This window comes from Macaca thibetana, chromosome 1 (genome assembly GCF_024542745.1).
Source record: "Macaca thibetana thibetana isolate TM-01 chromosome 1, ASM2454274v1, whole genome shotgun sequence".
In the NCBI taxonomy this organism is placed as follows: domain Eukaryota; kingdom Metazoa; phylum Chordata; class Mammalia; order Primates; family Cercopithecidae; genus Macaca; species Macaca thibetana.
Genome location: NC_065578.1, coordinates 126,150,006 through 126,169,079, shown reverse-complemented (window position 1 = coordinate 126,169,079; position 19,074 = coordinate 126,150,006). Strand labels below are relative to the sequence as shown.

The 19,074-nt window shown below is 54.5% G+C and overlaps 2 protein-coding genes across 4 annotated transcripts in view; one reads left to right on the top strand and one right to left on the bottom strand.

The window, feature by feature from the left end:
• The window catches only part of S100A16 (S100 calcium binding protein A16), a 193,344-nt gene that overhangs the window by 106,479 nt on the left and 67,791 nt on the right, over positions 1–19,074 (top strand). The window lies entirely within an intron of this gene.
• NPR1 (natriuretic peptide receptor 1) lies at positions 2,790–18,960 on the bottom strand. 2 transcript variants are annotated; one of them, XM_050752706.1, is made up of 22 exons: positions 17,655–18,953; positions 16,771–16,970; positions 16,179–16,292; positions 15,637–15,772; positions 14,878–14,969; positions 13,960–14,095; positions 13,647–13,731; positions 12,379–12,499; positions 11,288–11,362; positions 10,968–11,045; positions 10,419–10,523; positions 10,083–10,154; positions 9,814–9,970; positions 9,382–9,537; positions 8,925–9,093; positions 8,045–8,191; positions 7,833–7,956; positions 7,610–7,678; positions 7,150–7,324; positions 6,793–6,891; positions 3,587–3,678; positions 2,790–3,430 (listed from the first exon to the last, which is right to left on the bottom strand). In XM_050752706.1, exons 1-22 carry the CDS (start codon positions 18,373–18,375, stop codon positions 3,368–3,370), a joined length of 3,186 nt encoding a protein of 1,061 aa, XP_050608663.1. In that variant the 5' UTR covers positions 18,376–18,953; the 3' UTR covers positions 2,790–3,367. The 2 variants fall into 2 exon arrangements, with proteins under 2 accessions (XP_050608663.1, XP_050608672.1); XM_050752715.1 differs by lacking the exon at positions 10,968–11,045 and having other exon boundaries at positions 17,655–18,960.

Here is a 19,074-nt window from a genome sequence, read left to right as displayed (position 1 = left end):
CGTCCACTCCCTGCCCCTCTTCCCCACCTCATTTAAGACTCCTCTCCCCAGAGCCCAACTCCCCGTAGCTGTCCCAGCTCCACCCTGATCTAACTTCCTAGGCCTCACAGCTCTCTTTATCATAGCCAGTCTCTTCAGGGGCTGTCTACTACCCTTGTGGGGGGGACCTGGGGCACGGGAGGCTACAGGGCCACCAGGGCCCATCAGGAAGTTCAGTAGCTGTGGTTGACAGGACAGCCACTCTTGGTTAGGCCTTCCCACTGCTGTTCATCCGTGGCTTGGCTGGTGAGAGGACTGAACCATGTCTGCTCCCTCTCCCAATAAATTGAGCCTGACTGGGGCCAAAAAGGGTGGGTGGGAAGCACAAAACAAGAAGAGTCACTGGACAAGAGGGGAGCAATTTGTCTTTTCTTCATCCCGAACTGCCAGCTGTGTACCACGGAGTAGTGCCACGCCAGACCTCCAAGCTCCCAGTGGCCAGCCTACGTCCAGGTCCTACAGGGTGGACTCCAGGAAGAGGCCTGGGAGGTCAGGGTAGAGGCCTGCCTGCGCTTGATGGATGGTCCTGAAGAAATGTCTGGCACTTTCCTCCCCCGTGGGGGCGGTGGAGCTGCAGCCACCTCTCCCCCGCATTCCTGCCTGCCTGCCTCGGAAGGAGGGGGTGAGGGGTGGGTCCAGCAAGGAAACCAGGGCTCCTGGCCCAGCTGAAAGGCATTTTGCAAACTATGACTCACATTTGTCTACACTGACATGGGGAATGGAGGAGCAGGTGGACAATCCCTAAATTTCACCTGGGTTGAAAGGCATCCATATGTTCCCACCTGACTCCCACTTCCTCCCCAGCTCCCAGGACTCTCCATTCAGTCCATATTAATTATCTGATTCCTACTGTATGCCAGCCATTGAGTAACATAACAGTTCTCAAGGTGTGGTCCACAAATCCTGGGAGTCCCCAATATTTTTTCAGGGCATAGATGAGGTCAAACGATTTTCATAATAATTCTAATACGTTATTTGCCCTTTTGACAGAGTTGACACATTGCATGGAAGTGCAAAAGCAATGGGGGCAAAACTGCTGTAGCTTTACATAAATCAAGGCAGTGGCACCCAATTAGTATTGCATGCATTCTTCACCACTGCACATTGGAAAGGCTAGTTTCACATAAAAATGTTCTTGATAAAGCAGTCAAAAATTATTAACATGTAATGGGTTTATTATTGTTATCTTATATGAGTTAATAAATAAGGATTTGTGGCCGGGCGCAGTGGCTCACGCTTGTAATCCCAGCACTTTGGGAGGCCGAGGCAGGTGGATCATGAGGTCAGGAGATCGAGTCCATCCTGGCTAACACGGTGAAACCCCATCTCTACTAAAAATACAAAAAAATTAGCTGGGCGTGGTGGCGTGCACCTGTAGTCCCAGCTGCTGGGGAGGCTGAGGCAGGAGAATGACGTGAACCTGGGAGGTAGAGCTTGCAGTGAGCCAAGATCACGCCACTGCACTCCAGCCTGGGTGACAGAGCAAGACTCCATCTCAAAAACCAAAAATAAACAAATAAAAATAAATAAGGATTTGTTTTAATATCTACTATGGCAAATATCAATAGATAGTCACATAAACAAAAGCTCTTTAGGTCCTTAATACTTTTTTTTTTTTTTTTTGAGGTTGAGTTTCACTCATTTTGCCCAGACTGGACTGCAATGGCACGATTTTGGCTCACTGCAACCTCTGCCTCTCGGGTTCAAGCAATTCTCCTGCCTCAGCCTCCCGAGTAGCTGGGATTACAGGCGACCACCACCATGCCCAGCTAATTATTGTATTATTATTATTTTTTTTGAGACGGAGTTTCGTTCTTGTTGCCCAGGCTGGAATGCAATGGCGCGATCTCGGCTTACCACAACCTCTGCCTCCCAGGTTCAAGCGATTCTCCTGCCTCAGCCTCCTGAGTAGCTCAGACTACAGGCACGGGCCACCATATCCAGCTAATTTTTCTATTTTTAGTAGAGACAGGGTTTCCTTATATTGGCCAGGATGGTCTCGAACTCCTGATCTCGTGATCCACCCGCCTCGGCCTCCCAAAGTACTGGGATTACAGGTGTGAGCCACTGCGTCCGGCAACTAATTTTGTATTTTTAGTAGAGACTGGGTTTCTCCATGTTGGTCAGACTGGTCTCAAACTCCTGATCTCATGTGATTTGCCCGCCTCAGCCTCCCAAAGTACTGAGATTACAGGCGTGAGTCACCGTGCCTGGTGTTTTTTTTGTTTTTTTTTTGAGACAGAGTCTCCCTCTTTTGCCCAGGCTAGAGTGCGGTAGTGCCATCTTAGCTCACTTCAACCTCTGCCTCCTGGGTTCAAGAGATTCTCCTGCCTCAGCCTCCCGAGTAGCTGGGATTACAGGCACATGCCACCACACCCAGCTAATTTTTGTATTTTTAGTAGAGATGGGGTTTCACCATGTTGGCCAGGCTGGTTTTGAACTCCTGATCTCAGGTGGTCCATCCGCCTCAGCCTCCCAAAGTGCTGGGATTACAGGCATGAGCCACTGTGCCCGGCCAATAATAATAATTCTTAAGGGTGTAAATGGGTCCTTAAACCAGTTTCAGCACTGCTGGGCAATTCATAGGCTGTTACTACTCTCAGAGCCTGCATTCCCAGCTTAAGAATCGAGTCTTTTTTTACTTCTTCTTCTAGGCCCTTGTAGAACAAGAAGCGAGAGTCTTATTTGAAGTAGAGAGTGGAGAACTGACTGTTTTCTGGCAACCCTCTCTCCCTCAAGAAGAGACACTGTCACTGGAATAAAGATTTTAATTGTCTCTGCTCACAGTAGAAGCAAGGCATACAGGCCCCCAACCCTTCTGTGCCACCCCTCTTCTCCCCTGTGCACTGTGTCTATGGCTGCGTGGAGGGGGTCGGGGAATCAGGTATTGTGGGCCAGGCCCAGATGTGGGCTCCCCTGCCCTCACTTCACCTAGTCTCTTTTCTTGTTCCCCTTCAGGTGACTATTTCTCCTCCCAATAAGTCACAGGGTAGCAAGGCTGAGGGAGGAGAGCATGGGGAGGGGAGGGGAGCAGGAATCCACAGCCCAGCCCGGCCTGAGTCCAGGTGGAGAGCAGGTGCATGTGCCTGTGTGTGTGTCCCTGTGCATGGCCGTGGGCTTGGCTCAGCCTGTAAGCTCTGAGATCACCCCATGCCAGTCCCCTCTCAGAGGTCCTATCTGGTGTCTTCACTGGGGTCAGCACACCTGAGCTATTCAAACGACTTCCATCCTTTGGTGATGGGGCTGCTGTGGGCGAGGCTGAGGCCTGGCACCTCTGTGGCTTCTGGCACAGGGTAGGGAGGTGTGGAGGGATAGGAGAGGAGGCAGGTCAGCCTCGGGTGCTACTCCCCCGCTCCCCCAGGAGCCAGTAGGTCCGAACCTTGCCTTTGCCCTGGAGGGAAAAAGAAGAGGATGGGCTGGTGAGTGGCACATGCCCTTTCCCCAGTCAGATGAGAGGCTTAGGGATGGGAGTGGTGTTGGCTGCTTGAGAAGGGTAACTCCTTCTAGGACCCCAAAAGGTGGGGAGGACAGAGGCTTCCCCCTCTACCTTCATTTCTACATCTCCTCGAAGCTCCAGCTCGAAACCACCAAACTCCTCCAGGACAGCCTTGGTCTCAGAAGACAAGTGGATCTTCAGGGCTGGGTAGGACAGGGGAGAATGGAAGGTGAGCGATGTGAGACAGGAGAGCAGGAAAGTAGAGGCAAAAGAGACCAGGGACTGTGGGGGTGGACAGGTACCCTCTCTCCCTCTTTTCCCTCTCTAGCTCAGAGCGGCCCCACTCCCTGCATGTAGTGCGTGACATTAGCCTCTCACTTAGAACTCTGGAGCTGTGTAATCCAATACAGTAGCCACTAATCACGTGTGCCTGTTTCAACTTAGATTAATTTAAACTAAATACAGTTAAAAATTCAGGCTGGGTGCTGTGGCTTACACCTGTAATCCCAGCACTTTGGGAGGCTGAGGCAGGAGGATCACTTGAGGCCAGGAGTTCAAGACCAGCCTGGCCAATATGGCGAAACCCCATCTCTACTAAAAATACAAAAATTAGGCCGGGCCCGGTGGCTCAAGCCTGTAATCCCAGCACTTTGGGAGGCCGAGATGGGCGGATCACGAGGTCAGGAGATCGAGACCATCCTGGCTAACACGGAACCCCGTCTCTACTAAAAAATACAAAACACTGGCCGGGCGCGGTGGCTCAAGCCTGTAATCCCAGCACTTTGGGAGGCCGAGACGGGCGGATCACGAGGTCAGGAGATCGAGAGACGATCCCGGCTAACACGGTGAAACCCCGTCTCTACTAAAAAATACAAAAAAATAGCCGGGCGAGGTGGCGGGCGCCTGTAGTCCCAGCTACTCGGGAGGCTGAGGCAGGAGAATGGCGTAAAAACCCGGGAGGCGGAGCTTGCAGTGAGCTGAGATCCGGCCACTGCACTCCAGCCTGGGCGACAGAGCGAGACTCCATCTCAAAAAAAAAAAAAAAAAAAATTAGCTGGGTGTGGTGGCTCACACCTGTAATTCCAGCTACTCAGGAGGCTGAGGCAGGAGAATCACTGGAACCTGGGAGGTGGAGGTTGCAGTGAGCCGAGATTGCACCACTGCACTCCATCCAGCCTGGGCAACAGAGCGAGACTCTGTCTCCAAAAAAAAAAAAAAAAAATCAGGGCCTCATTTGCACCCGTCACATTTCCAGTGATCAGTAGCCACATGTGCCTAGAGGCTACTGCATTGGACAGCACAGAATACAGAGCATTTTCATGACTGTAGAACATCCTGTTGAACAGCACTCTGGAGTGTCACTGGGCTCAACACAGCATAGTGCTTAGGAGCTGGCAATTTGGATCCTGCACTGCCTCAGTATGAACCTCAGCTTGGATACTTGCTTGGGTATGTAATATAAATTCTCTCTGCTCCTTTTCCTAATCTGTAAAATGCTGATAGTGTCAGTACCTATCTCAAAACCTTGTTGTGACGATTAAATTCAACATCCATAAAGTATTCAAACAGAATGTGCTACCTAGGAAGCACTATGTAAATTGTTGCTTTCACGATTTAATAAATTATACCCTCATTTTGTGGCCGAGGACCTAAGGCCCAGGGTGATCTGCCCAAGTGGCTGAGGAGGTCAGTGATGGAGTGGGGCCCAATATTGCCACACCCTCTCTTTGACCACTGTCTGAACTCACGTCCTTACTTCTGGGGTTTGCATCAATCACAGTGGCCTTGTTGTGTTTAACAGTTTCTTTCTTTTCTTTTCTTTCTTTCTTTTTTTTTTTTTGAGACAGTCTCTCTCTGTTGCCCAGGGGTGCAATCTCGAATCACTGCAACATCCACCTCCCGGGTTCAAGTGATTCTCATGTCTCAGCCTCCTGAGTAGCTGGGATTACAGGCACACGCCACCACGCCTGGCTAATGTTTTGTATTTTTAGTAGAGACAGGAGGTTCACCATGTTGGCCAGGCTAGTCTCCAATTCCTGGCCTCAAGTGATCTGCCTGCCTTGGCCTCCCAAAGTGCCGGGATTACAAGCGTCGCCGGCACCCAGAATGTTGAACAATTTCTGGCAATGTGCTCCTTGAGGACTGGACCTCAGCAAGGGGCTCTACTCTGACAGCTCCCAAAACAGTGCCCAGGGAATATCTGCCGAACTAGATCCCTCTGGGCTCCCAGAACTGGCTCCCAAGCAGCCTTTCTTTCACCATAAGGTTTAGATGGGGTCCACGTGAATTTCTCAGCTAACTCTGGGTCTGGATCATGTTACTATCCAAGGGCCTGGCATTCAGTAGTCACTCAATAAATGTTTACTGCATTGAATTATGTCGAATACAGTAGGAGGACGGAAGATAAACAGGAGGCAAGAGCAAGGGGCGGGTGGGAGCAAGAATTTATTAGGTGCCTACTGGGTACCAGGGTTTGTGCTAGGCTTCTTGCAATCCTGAGATAGACATCATTTTACAGATAATCAGCTAAGGCTTGGAAAAGTTAAATGACAATTATGTGGTAGACATTTTTTATGGATTTCTCACATAACCCCTGTGAGGTAGATTTTTTCCCCTCATTTTACAGATGAGGAAAACCATGGCTCAGAGAGGTATAGCAAACTGACACACAGCCAGCTGTGGAGCTGAGATTCACAGCCAAGTATGCTGGCTCTGAAGCCATCTTTACCACATCAAAGGTGGAGCAGAGGGTTTTTTCTCAGACAGTTTCACTCTTGTTGCCCAAGCTGGGGTGCATGGTGCCATCTTGGCTTACCGCAACCTCTGCCTCCCGGGTTTAAGCAATTCTCCTGCCTCAGCTTCCCGAGTAACTGGGATTACAGGTGCCTGCCAGCACGCCTGGCTAGTTTTTTGTATTTTTAGTAGAGACAGGATTTCATCATATTGGTCAGGCTGGTCTCGAACCCCCGACCTCAGGTGATCCACCCACCTCGGCCTCCCAAAGTGCTGGGATGACAGGTGTGAGTCACCGCGCCCAGCCCACAGAGGGTCTTAAAATAGGATTCCTGCTGGGAACTCTCCAACACTGGTCTGGAAATACTTTTACATCGTTTGACAAGAGGGGCAGCAGGAACCTGAGTCTCTGATTACAGTCAAGGTGATGAGCCCAGGTTGAACTATTTATATTATGAGAAGGGGAACTTGGGAGGCTAAAGCGCTAGGAGCTGAAACGGGCTGTGCAGGCACAGGCTGCCCCAGGGTGGCATTTCCCTTGGCCACCCTGCCCTCCCCATTCCCTCTAGAAGGGGGCACTGTACCTTCCCCATTAGACTCCATTCTTGAGGCTGTGTTGACTGTATCTCCAAAGAGACAGTAACGGGGCATCTTCAGTCCCACCACTCCAGCACACACGGGTCCTGGGAGGAGCAAGGGAAGGAGCAGAGCCCACCAGCGAGTGAGGGAGGGAGGGGTGTTAAGGGAGGTAGGTGGACAATCCAGGAGAGGCAGGAGGCAGGATCTGAGGTCCCAGCTCTGTGTGTGTGTGTGTGTGTGTGTGTGTGTGTGTGTGTGAGATAGAGAGAGAGAGATGAAAGGGTGAGGGGCTGGGCCAGGGGACAAGTTCCCTTGTGAAGCCTTGGCCTCTGGATGCCCGCCTGCACCTTCAGTGGCTTTACCTGTGTGGATGCCAATGCGCAAGCGCAGCTGCTCCTGCGGCCGGTGGCGGATTCGGAAGGAGCGCACAGCATCCAACAGAGCCAGGGCCATGCGGGCTACCTCGCAGGCGTGCAGCCGCCCATTCCGCACAGGGAGCCCTGACACCACCATGTAGGCATCGCCAATTGTCTCCACCTGTGGGAGTGGCAAGGGGGTGAAGGACTTGAGGGCTGCAACTGTGCGGCTAGCCACACCGTCACACTGGGTGCAGCATCTGTCATTCTGTACCCTCATCTATCTTTGCTCATCCCCCATCCCACATGGGTTCTCTACCTGTTCCCGGGTCTCCCTGTGTCACTGTCTCCGCCTGTGTCCCCTGGTCTCCTCTCTTAAGACTCCACATCATTCTGCCTACGCCTCATCTTTTTCTGACCTTGTCCATGTCTGTCTGTCCCTTCCCATCCCCACTCCCACCCTCACCTTGTACACATCAAAGTTATCTATGACAGCATCAAAGCAAGTGTACAGGTCATTGAGCAGCGTCACCACCTGGAAGGGAAGAGAAGCTAAGAGAGACAGGAAGTAGGGGACCCCACCTGGGGTCAGGTGGGTAAAGCAGAACCAGAAGGCAGGTCTGGTGGGATCCAGACACTGAACCAGGCCAGCGTGCTTACCTGGCACCTGCAGCTGAACCCCAGCCTACCTGCATGGGCGTGCTCTCTGCCGACAGCGCCGTGAAACCCACAATGTCACTGAAGTAGATGGTAACGCTGTCAAAGGCTTCGGCCTGCACTGTCTCCCCACGCTTCAGCTGCTCAGCCACTGAGCTAAGGGGTCAGGGCAGGTGCAAGATCAGAACGGGGTGTCGGGACAGGGGCTTTGTTTGTGTGGGGGTCCCCAGACTCAGGCACTCACTGAGGCAGGATCTGGTAGAGCAGGGCCTCAGCCTTGCGCTTCTCCTCCAGGTACGCCTGGGTCCGCTCCTCCACCAGTTCCTCCAGATTGTTTGCATACTGCTCCATGCGGGACAGCAAGTTGTCCAGGATGTTGCTGCTGTTCTCTCTGGGGGCAGAGGGTGGCAGTGGGGGTGGTGAGAGAGGAGCAGCACAGCCTACCCGGGAGCGCCCACCCCTAGGCTCTCCCCTGGCTCAGGCTGCAGTGGGGTCTCTAGAGAGGCTCAGGGTTGAGGGCATAGCAGGATACTGGGGAGCAGGGGAAAACAAAAGGAAGAAAGTTCAATTCCTCTCTAAGACCCCAAGGTCAAGTATGAAGCTTCAGACATATGGACATTTTGTTCATCTTTGTTGAACCCAGTGAGTTAGAAGGAGGTAGAGAAGGTGGAGAATGACAAGGGTCAATTGTGGACAAAGTGATGGCCACAGAAGGGTGTGTCTGGAGGAACTGGGCCTGGTGGGCACAATGGGGAGCGGAAATCAAGGGCTGGGCCAGGAGCTCCCATGGAGGGCCAAGAGCCTACAGGGCAGGAGGCAGGAGGCCCATCTACTCTACACACTGCTGAGAAGTCTAGAGGCCAGCAAGGGGAGTGGGCAGGAAGGGTGTGGGGTGTCAATGGTGGAGGGAAGGGGTATGAATGGCAGGGGACTGGGGGGACAGCTGAGTCATGCTGTATTTGTGAAGAGGGTCGTGAGGCTGTGGTGGTCTGGAGCAGACCATGTATACGGAGGAGGTGAGTGGTCTTCCTCTGCCACTGCTGGGATAAGCCAGAGCCAGAAGCGTTGGGTAAATGGCGGCTGTGGAGGAGGGACCTGGGGGATCCATGACAAACACCAGGGACCTGTTAAACTTGCGCAACGTCAGGCGGATCTGCTGGAATGGTGGCCTCTCCTGTGGGTCCTCAGCCCAGCACCGCTGCATCAGCAGTCCCAACTCCTCCAGGTGACTCTGCAGGGCCAGGGAGGGCCGGAAGGGGGGCTGCTCACCCCGAGTCACCCGCTCGATGATCTCTGTATTGGGGGGTAGGGGAGCTGAGGGGTGGAGCCACTAGGCCAAGGGCCTAGTGAGAGACTGGGACAACCAGCTGGGATGGCAGGGGAAGTCCAAGACCAAGGCATGGGGGCGGGGGACTGGTCACTGGCAGCAATGGGTCAAAGGGTGGTGACTGAGCCCCATTCCAGAAGGAAGATGTGGTGGTGCTGCCAGGGGACCCTCTCCCTGGGGCTGGGGTTCTTTGAGACTGTGGCCGGGGTTCTTTGAGACTGTGGCTGGGTTTAAGGAAGGCGTGGTCCTCTCACCTTTGGGGCTGAGGTCCAAACCTTCCACATGGAAGACCCCACTCCTCAGGGCAATCTCCTGAAGGATGATCCCAAAGCTGTATATGTCACCAGCCTGGGAGCCCCGCACAGGGGGTGAAGCCATTCGCAGGAGCTCAGGGGCCGTCCACAGCTTTTCTGTGGGTCAGAGGTCGGTGGTCACCGAGTGAGGGAGCCCAAAGCTAAGGGGTGAGGGGGAAACAAGGATGTGGCCGAAACTGATCTGGATGCATCACAGAGTGTTAGAGCTAGAGGAGGCCTTAGAGACCACTTTGTCTGGCTTTCCTTTTCATGGGTGAATGAATTGAGGCTGGAGTCAGGACAAGCATGCCCAAGCCCATCAGAGGCCTTGCATCAGTCTCCCTGCTGGGTGGTGCTGGGGGCAGGTGTTAGGGTTCAAGAGTCGAAGCTCACTGGCATAAAGGGTGTGTCCTTGCTCTGGGTCCAGGTCTCTGAAGCTCTCCAGCCCATAGTCGGTGATCTTGAGCACAAAGCGCCCATCTACCACGCAGTTGGATGACTTGAGGTTCCCATGGGAGCAGATAGCCCCATTGTGTAGAAACAGCATGCCCTGGAAACGTGAGTGGGCAGAGGTCTTGGCCATGAGTGGGACCTACACCCGTGGCCAGGAGAAGCATGCCTGGCCCCTCCCCTACACATCCAATAGGTGCTTAGGGGCATACCTTGACGATGTCATTGGTGAGCGAGTACCGGAACATCCAGTCCAGGGTGATGCTCTCATTCTCCAGAATGTCCTACTGGGGCAGTAAGAGTCAGACCAATCCCCTGCAGAACCCCCTGGGAGTTGGAGGAGGGTGCAGGGTCCTACTGATGAGAACTGGTAGAACAGGACAAAACTTTGGATTGGCTCTAGTGCCACTGCCCTCCCCCAACTCCCATTTTACACATGGAGCCAGAAAGGTCAGAAAGCGGGTGAGGCATGCCTGGGGTCTTATGGCCAGTCAGGGGCAGAGCCAGGGCTAGAATCCAGGTTTCTTGACACCCCTTGTCCCCCTCACCTGCAGGCTCCCACGGGGACAGTACTCTGTGAGGATGCAGATATTGGGGGGGTCGGTGCAGGCTCCCACAAACCTGGTCAGGTGTTCATTCTGCACATCCCGCATCTGCAAGTGGGACCAGCATCCAGAGCTTGACAGAGACCTCACTCGTCACCAAGCTGCTCATTAGCCTCAGGGACCCTCACTCTTCTTAACTCCTTACTCATTTTCTGCAACCATCACTAGGATCTTCCCTGGTGATTCCCACCCATGTCCTTTAGCCCACCCTCCCCAGAATCTGCTCCTACTCCCTCTGCCTCCTAAGCTCTCTCTCCCCCAGGGACATCACATATGGCCCCTCAAGATTCCTCCAGGTTATCTCCAGTGGTCTCTTCTCCAAGCTTAGGATCCCCCCATCCCACCCACAAAATGAAAGTCCATCCCAGGGCTCCAGTCCCTGCCTCTTTCTTGGGGTACCCTGAGGTCCCTCCATAACTAGTTCTGTTGGCCAGTCTCCCTTGTGTCCCCATGGGCCCCTTCTCCATGCCACTGCCTCACTCCCCACATTACATGCTTCAGTTCAAACAGGACTTTTCGTGTCAGCTCAATGCGTTTACGGTTCACACGTTTCACAGCCACGAGGTTGCCCTGGGCATGGAATGGAGACTGTCACTGTGAAGAGCATGGTCCCATGTCCTGGGAATTCCAGCTGCTCCCGACAGCCCATCCCTGCCCTCAGGACCCTCACTTGTTCCCAATAGCCCACCCCCAGGGCCTCCATCTGCTGCTCCCCACCAGCTTACTCCTTCCCTCAGAACCCCCCACCAGTCCTCCATCAGAGTACACTCCTGCCCCAGTCCCAAGGCCCAGTGATCTTTCCCCAGGCCCACCTTATAATATGCTGTCTTGGCAAAGACTTGGAACTGGCCCTCTGTGGTTAGCAGGGAGCCATAATTGGAGCCTCTCTGAAAGGAGGGAGAGCAGGAGGAATGGTCAACCGGTGGGCCCAGTCTGCATCCTGATTGCTTGTGCTCTGGTCTTTATTACCCTGCCTTATCCTGCCTTATCTTTGTGCTCTTTTTGATGTTGGGTTTTTTTTTTGAGATGTAGTATCGCTGTGTCGTCCAGGCTGAAGTGCAGCAGCGCTATCCTAGCTCACTGCCGCCTCAGACTCTTGGACTCAGATGATCCTTTCACCTCAGCCTACAGAGTAGCTGGGACTACAGGCATGTGCCACCATGCCTGGCTAATCTTTGTATTATTTGTAGAGATGATGTCTTGCTATGTTGCCCAGGCTGGTCTTGAACTCCCAGGCACAAGCAATCCTCCTGCCTCGGTCTCCCAATGTGCTGGGATTGCAGATGTAAGCCACCGTGCCTGGCCCGCCCTGCTTTATGTTCCACATCATAAAATCTCATTTCCTTTTTTTTTTTTTTTTTTTTGAGACGGAGTCTCACTCTGCTGCCTGGGCTGGAGTGCAGTGGCCGGATCTCAGCTCACTGCAAGCTCCGCCTCCCGGGTTCATGCCATTCTCCAGCCTCAGTCTCCCAAGTAGCTGGGACTACAGGCGCCCGCCACCTCGCCAGGCTAGTTTTTTGTATTTTTTTAGTAGAGACGGGGTTTCACCATGTTAGCCAGGATGGTCTTGATCTCCTGACCTCGTGATCCACCCGTCTCGGCCTCCCAAAGTGCTGGGATTACAGGCTTGAGCCACCGCGCCCGGCCGCTTTTTTTTTTTTTTAAATGTGTTTTCACAGGTACTGTCTCCTCTGACCTTTAAAAGAGCCCTGTGAGGGAGGCTCTGCAGCTGTAATCATCATCTGAAACAGTCTCGGAGAGGGACTATGAGTCGCTCAAGGTCACACAGCAAGTGAAAGCAGAGCTGGGACTAGAATCCTGCTCCCTTCCCTACCCCTCAGGCACTGCCCCTTGTACCTAGCTCTCCTTTATTGCCCCCCAACACAAACACTAGCGTTCTTACCCCGCTCAGGGTCAGCCGGCTGCCTGCACTCCGCAGGTGCCTCTCAAGGCTACTGGGCTCAACGTCCTCCCAGCGCACCCGCCACAGCTCCGAGGCCAGTTCCTTCTCCAGCTGCATCTTCCTGGGGTACGAAGGTTGTATCTGAGCCCGTGGCTGAGCCCCTGACCCAGGGCAGGGTGCTCAGCAGCCCCTCCTCAGAGCCGTGGGACCACACCATGATGCGTGGTCAGAGATGGAGGGGGAATTATGTACTCTGGACCGAGAATCAGGATGGCTGGGGGAAATTCTGCCTCACTGGGGACCTTGGGGGAATCACCTCAATGTCCTTATTTGGGAATGAGGCCTCAATATCTATTTCATTCTTAACTATTATAAGAATGAAAAGAAAGTGTGTGTGAGGCCAGGTGCGGTGGCTCATGCCTGTAATCCCAACACTTTGGGAGGCCGAGGCGGGCAGATCATGAGGTCAAGAGATCGAAACTATCCTGGCCAACATGGTGAAACTCTGTCTCTACTAAAAATACAAAAATTAGCTGAGCGTGGTGGCATGCACCTGCAGTCCCAGCTACATGGGAGGCTGAGGCAGGAGAATCGCTTGAACCTGGGAGGCGGAGGTTGCAGTGAGTCGAGATCATGCCACTGCACTCCAGTCTGGCGACAGAGCGAGACTCCATCTCAAAAAAAAAAAAAAAAAAGAAAAAGAAAAAGAAAAAAGAAATAGTATACGTGGAAGTGCTTGGCATATATTTTATGTTCAACCAGCAGTGATTTTCTCCCCTCCTTCTTTGCTTTCGTATATCATTAACTCCTCCTGTACTTCATTTTAGCCTCCACTGAACGGCAGGAACAGGGCTCATTTAGCTCCCCTCTCCACTCTAGGTTGGGCACCTGGCACACACCAGGGCTCACCACCCTTCTCAACTAACATGGGCATGATCCCAAGGTTCAGAACATTGCTTCCCATCTGGCCTGCAAGAGTAGCAAGGGAAACCAGTCTACGCCCCTATGATGTCACGCATCAACTTCTTTGCTTCTTGGATCTCTCTGACTCTCCTTGGCCATTCCTATCCTTGTCTCCTCCCCTCGCCTGCCATTCCCTTCTCTTTCTCTCTCCTCTGGCTTTTAAGCCTCCTTTCTTCCTCATCTCCCTTAGTTTTCCCCTGCTGTCCGTTCACCCCTGCCCCCTTCCCTCTGGGTCCCCACCACCTCCTCTGCTATTGGTTCTCCGGGTCCTCCAGCCTCACTCAGCCCCCCACATCACAGCTCACCTGTATATGAAGAAGGAGACAATCAGAATGCTGAGCAGGGAGAGGCTGCCCACCAAAGCCAGCACCTCCAGGGTAGAAAGGTGATCTGCAGGAGAGAGTCCATATTGCAGCAAGAGAGATTTGGGTTAGACAGCAGAAGGAAGAACTTTCTAATAGTCCATCAGTGAACTGGGATGATGGATGAAGGGGAGAAAAAGGCAGGAATCATTCTCCAGGAAGCCCTCAGCGTGGGACAGGAGCACCTACTCAACTGTGCTTAGGGGAAGGATGCAGCATCTCCAGGATGGAGGCCTGGAAGGCAAGGGGCAGTCACCTTGGTTGCATGCTGGGTCTTCGTTGTCAAAGCCACATTTGGGGATGTCAGGAGGAGGGTACCCCAGGGGCCAGTTCAGTTTGCGCCCTGACACAGCCACCAGCTCTTGGGAAGTCCCATTGTAGTTCAGTACAACCTAAGGGAGAGCAGGAGTGGTGGCTAGGCCAGGGCCTGTGGGGAAGGCCTGCTGTGCAGTGCAGCAGTCTCACCTCCCACCTACCCCAGCTCTGCTTCCAGAGCCTATATGTATCTGGGTTGTCACCTGCTTACCAAGCCCCTGCTGCAACTGGATACAGGACCTCATACCACACACATATTATTCAAGTGGAAACACCTGAAAACTATCAAGGGATTTATAAAGAAAACTCCATTTAGAACCCGATGTCTACACTCAGGGGGTTTATAATCTTGGTTGAAGCACCAACCAAGCACTGATTTTTCTCTACCTATTTTCTTGGTAGAAAACAGAAGGTAGTGTTCACCTCAGCCTACATTCCCAGGCCCAGTCCATGTGCCCCTCTTCCAGGAGGCCTTCTCTGGATGACCTGTCCCTTGCCACCATTGGCCTCAGCACCTTCCTGTCCCCACTCAATTGCAGAGTTATGTAATGGGCGTCCTTCACCACCCTGTCTCTGCTGGGAGGTGGTCCTGCTGCCTCCTTTCGGGGCTCCCCGGGGGCAGGGTTGTGCTCCTTCCTCAGGCATGGGGCTCCCCAAGTGTGATGCCTGTGGGTCCCTATCATTCTGGTGGCTTCCCCAGACTGGAGCTGGGTCTGTTTTATCCAGGGCTCTCGTAAGTGTCCAGGCACGGTAGAATGGCTACAGGATAAACAGGTGCCCTGGCAGGGCTGTGGGGAGGGAAGTGGGAGGGTGAGATGTCATTTGGAATTGGCACTGTCTTCTGGGTGCACAAACTTACCCTGAAGGCACCAGTCTCGGGATCCATATCCCAGAGGGAGAAGTCTGTTTCCCGATCGCCACTGCTATCAATTTTTAGGTATCCTGTCACACCTGAGGACATGGGGGAAGACGATTATGTTTGAGAGAATGGAAGTTCAGGGGTGCCCCACTTCATCTCTTCATCCTCTAATCTTTTTTGTCTTGCCTTCCAAACATATATGTATACAGAATGATAGTAAATGGTAAAAGGGCTGGGCACTGTGGCTCACACTTGTAATCCCAGCACTTTGGGAGGCTGAGGTGGGCAGATCACCTGAGGTCAGGAGCTCAAGACCAGCCTGACCAACGTGGTGAAACCCTGTCTCTACTAAAAAAAGAAAAAAGAAAAAAAAAATTAGACAGGCATTGGTGGAGGGCACCTGTAATCCCAGCTACTCAAGAGGCTGAGGCAGGAGAATCACTTGAATCTGGGAGGTGGAGGTTGAAGCGAGCTGAGATCGCACCACTGCCCTCCAGTCTTGGGGACAGAGTAAGACTCCATCTCAAAAAAAAAAAAACAAAAAAAAAAAAGTAAAAGAATTCAGTACCCAGCAGGGATGATTGAGATTGGACACTTAGTAGGACTTCTGAGGGATGGGCCTGAATAAAAGCTGTGGAGGAAAAGGCTGGTGTGCATAGGTAACTGTGCTGCAGGGCAATAGGCTTCTCATAGCTTTACACTGGGCACCTGGGATTCATCCCCCAAGGCAGCCCATTCCAACCACCTCCAGGCCCTGACCTTGAAAGCTTCGGTTCCACATCCGCTGAGTGATGTTCTCCCCATCAGTAACAGTTCCCCCATGTGCCAGAGTCTCCGTCACTGCCTGGATATAGAGCAGGAGCCCATCGTGGAAGGATGCTGGGATGGTGTTCACCTGTAGGGGCAAACAGAGGTTGGCTGGGGTGGGCGTATGAAGGGTATGGAGGTGGGAGCTGTGGGGAAGGGAACGAGAGGCACTGGGATTTTGGAAGAGGATGGGAGAAAATAACACCGCTACATCACAGGGAGATTTTACTATTTAAATGATGCCTTTGGATTAGCATCACGTCCTGAATCCTGCTAGGTAGACAGGGCAAGATGTATCGTCTCCATATTACTGATGATGACCTGAGTTTCAGAGGCTGAACTTGCCAGTGTCCTCCTCCATCATCTCGAGAGACATGGAACAATGGGAAGGGAGGGAAGGGGAGAACTGGGAATAGGGAAGGATGGAGGCTGGCAGAGGGTCGTGGAGTGGGGGCTGGAGGTCCACGCTGGAGGGTCCCGGGACCCCTTCTTACCAGGCCATCCTCCATGGTGAAGTTGAACTGCTCACGAGCCAGGTGTTTTAGCTGCTTCAGGAATTCCAAGTACTCGGGATTATCTGGCTCTTTATATGTAATGATTTTGGCAGCCTGAGGAAGGTGTCAGTGGAGGGCAGAGAGTTGGGAGCTGACTCTATCCCCTCAGTACTGTGGGGCCCCAACAGTCGGGAGCCCACCTCCCAGAGCTGCATCTCTGCTTAGCTCAAGGTCAAACTGGACCCTATGCCCTGCATGAAGTGATGCCCACTCCAAAGCAGAGGATCCAATGGGATGGCTTCTCCAAGTCCTGTCCAGGCTGTGGGACTTTATCCTCCTCCCGCCTCAAGCCATGTTCTTATCTTTTTAGCCTGCTGGTGCCAAAGCGCCCTATGCAGTCCCCTGCCCTTCATTGCTTAATTCCCAGTGAGCATCACCAACCTCTTCTGTTCTGTGAGTTACCAGGAGTGCATAAAGAAACAAACAGACAAAAACTTCTTTTCTGGAATTCTTTCAGACGCTGAGGGACACAGTGCCCAGAAATTATGTGCCACAAGCTGAGACAGCCTGGGCTTCAAACCTAGGTACTCACTTGAAAGGCCTGGCGGGCACTGACATCCTGTCCATCCCCTCTCTCCCAGGGCCTGCGGGGAGCAGGGCCCTGTCCACCTTGCAGGCTTTGCCCAAAGATATCCAGGTGGAAGAAAACGTAGTCCTCCCCACACAAGCCAGCTTCCAGGGCCAGGAGCATCAGGGTTCTGAAGGCGTCAGGGGAGCTGCAGATGTAGATAACTGGAGAAAAAGACGGGGAGTCAGAGGGAGAAGCCTAGGTACTGCGGGAGAGACAGGAGTAGGAAAGCTGGGGCATCCAGGGTAGGAAGTTTAGAGATAGGGGGCAGGAGAGACCCAGTGAGAGTTAAGCGGTAACTCCCGGCTCAGCCTAGGCCACAGCAGGAGATAGACGAAGGGTGGAAGGAGAGGCGGGGCGTGGGGGGCGGGGGGGCGGGGAGGAAAGAGGGGAGGAGGGGGCGGAAGCGAAGAAGGAACAGGTAGGGAGAGCGGGATAGTGGAGCTGAAGGTGGAGAAGGGTGGGGCCAGGAGGGCGAGAGGAGTGAGGGAGGGGGAGAAGAGAGGGGATAAGGAGCAATGGGAGGAGAGGATGAAAGAGGGGAGAAGGCTATAGGGAAGAGAGAAAATGCAGGAGGAAAAAAGGGACCGGAACCGAGCTGTACTAGGGTGGGAGGGAGTGAGTGGGGGTCGGCGAGGTGAGAGGATAGAGATGTGGTGAGGGTGGCGGAAGAAGAGAGGGAAATAGAAACTCAGCTGTACAAAGGACCGTGGAGCTGAGAGTGGAATGAAGAACGGCGAGGAGAAAGAAGAGTACCCCCAGACAAGAGAGGAAGTCCCGATGCCTCCGGCCGGTCAGAGGGGAAGCCCTGCAGCTAAGCTGCGGGACGGGGTGTGCCAGCGTCTCACCTCGGCCTTTGCGCGGCATGGTCCGCAGCAGCCTGGTGTAGTGGCTGAGGTCGTCCTCGGCGAACTCTAGGTGGTCCACCGTAATATTGAGGCGGTCGCGGACCCGCATGAACAGCCCCTCCACGAGGAAGAAGCAGTGTTCTTCGTCACCCGGCCGGTAAGCGTAGAGCATGAGCGCTTGGCGCTCCCAGCCCAGCCGTCGGTGCAGCGCCGCCACGAAGTCCCCCAGCTTGGCGTAGCTGGGCCCCGCGCGGGTGGTCAGCGCATACTCGTCCTTGACACCGAAGCCCAGCGCCGGGGCGCCGGCAGTCAGCAGCGGGACCCGCCAGTGCGCGGTGAAGCGCCCCACCGGGGCGGCGGCGTACACGCAGCCCGGGCCCAGGAACGCGGCGGGGTTGTGCTCCCACTTGAGGTCCACCGCGGCCAGGGGCGCTGCGGTGTCGGAGCAGACGCCCAGCGCGTTCTCGCTGCTGCCCAGCACCGTGCGGACCGTCCAGCCCGGCAGCAAGTCGGGGCGCGCCTTCACCCGGGCCAGGGCCAGCTCCACGGCGGGTCCCACGCGCGCCCACGACCATGGGTACGAGGTGTTGGCCAGCGGCAGTACCACGGCTACCGTCAGGTTGCCCGCGTGGCTGCCCCGGAGCAGCAGCAGCAGCGGCGGCAGCAGCAGGAGCAGGAGCAGGCGCAGGCGGGAGCCGGCGGGGCGCCGGGGCCCCGGCATGGTCTCAGCGGGCACCGCAGCGGGCGAGCGCTCCCACCATGGCCTTCTCGGTCCCCACCGGCTCAGCGGCCGGTCCCAGGCATCAGGCGCGTCCCTATGGGAAGGAGCAGGAGCGGGAAGGGGGCGCTCACCCCGGGGCTCGAGGCCCCCTGTAGCTGCGACGGTCTGGGCCGAGAGCGCAAGGGGCGCGACGGAGGGAGGCGCGCAGGGCGCCGCGGAGCAGGTGGGTGCCAGGAGAACGTCGGACCGGAGAGGACCCGAGTGTGAACAACTGGGCGTGTGCGTGCGTGTTAGAGAGAGAGAGTGAGAGAGAGAGAGAGAAAGGGTGCGAGCGAGCGCTTCGTGAAGAAGGATGGGAGAGGGCGCGCAAGGGAGGAAAGAGGAGTGTGTGTTTGTAGCGTGCGTGTGCGCCTGCCCCAGGGAGTGTGCCAGAAGGGGCGTCTGGCCGGCCCAAGTCTCCAGCTATCCGGAGGGAACCGTGGAGGACCCGAGCCAAGCTCCGAACCCTCCCTCCCAGCCGCTTCCCCTCCCAGACTCAGTGACTGAAGAGCCAATCCTGGATCTTTAACTCCTTCCTCCCCGCCGCCCAGCCCGCGCGCTTCCCGGTGGACCATCTTCCCGGGTCTCGGCCGCCCCACGCCTACCTCCTTGGAGGACAGGACCTTCTGAAGGCGCGCCGTCGCCGGAATGGAAAGGAGG

Bases quoted from the DNA above. Each gene is read 5' to 3' on its own strand.
- NPR1 (XM_050752706.1), bottom strand. From the start codon at position 18,375: ATGCCGGGGCCCCGGCGCCCCGCCGGCTCCCGCCTGCGCCTGCTCCTG. The intron at 10,155-10,418 runs GTGAGGGGGACA...CTGCCCCAGTAG, and splicing joins GTCCCCGTGGGAGCCTGCAG to GACATTCTGGAGAATGAGAG. The intron at 6,892-7,149 runs GTAAAGCCACTG...TGCTCCTCCCAG, and splicing joins GCGCATTGGCATCCACACAG to GACCCGTGTGTGCTGGAGTG.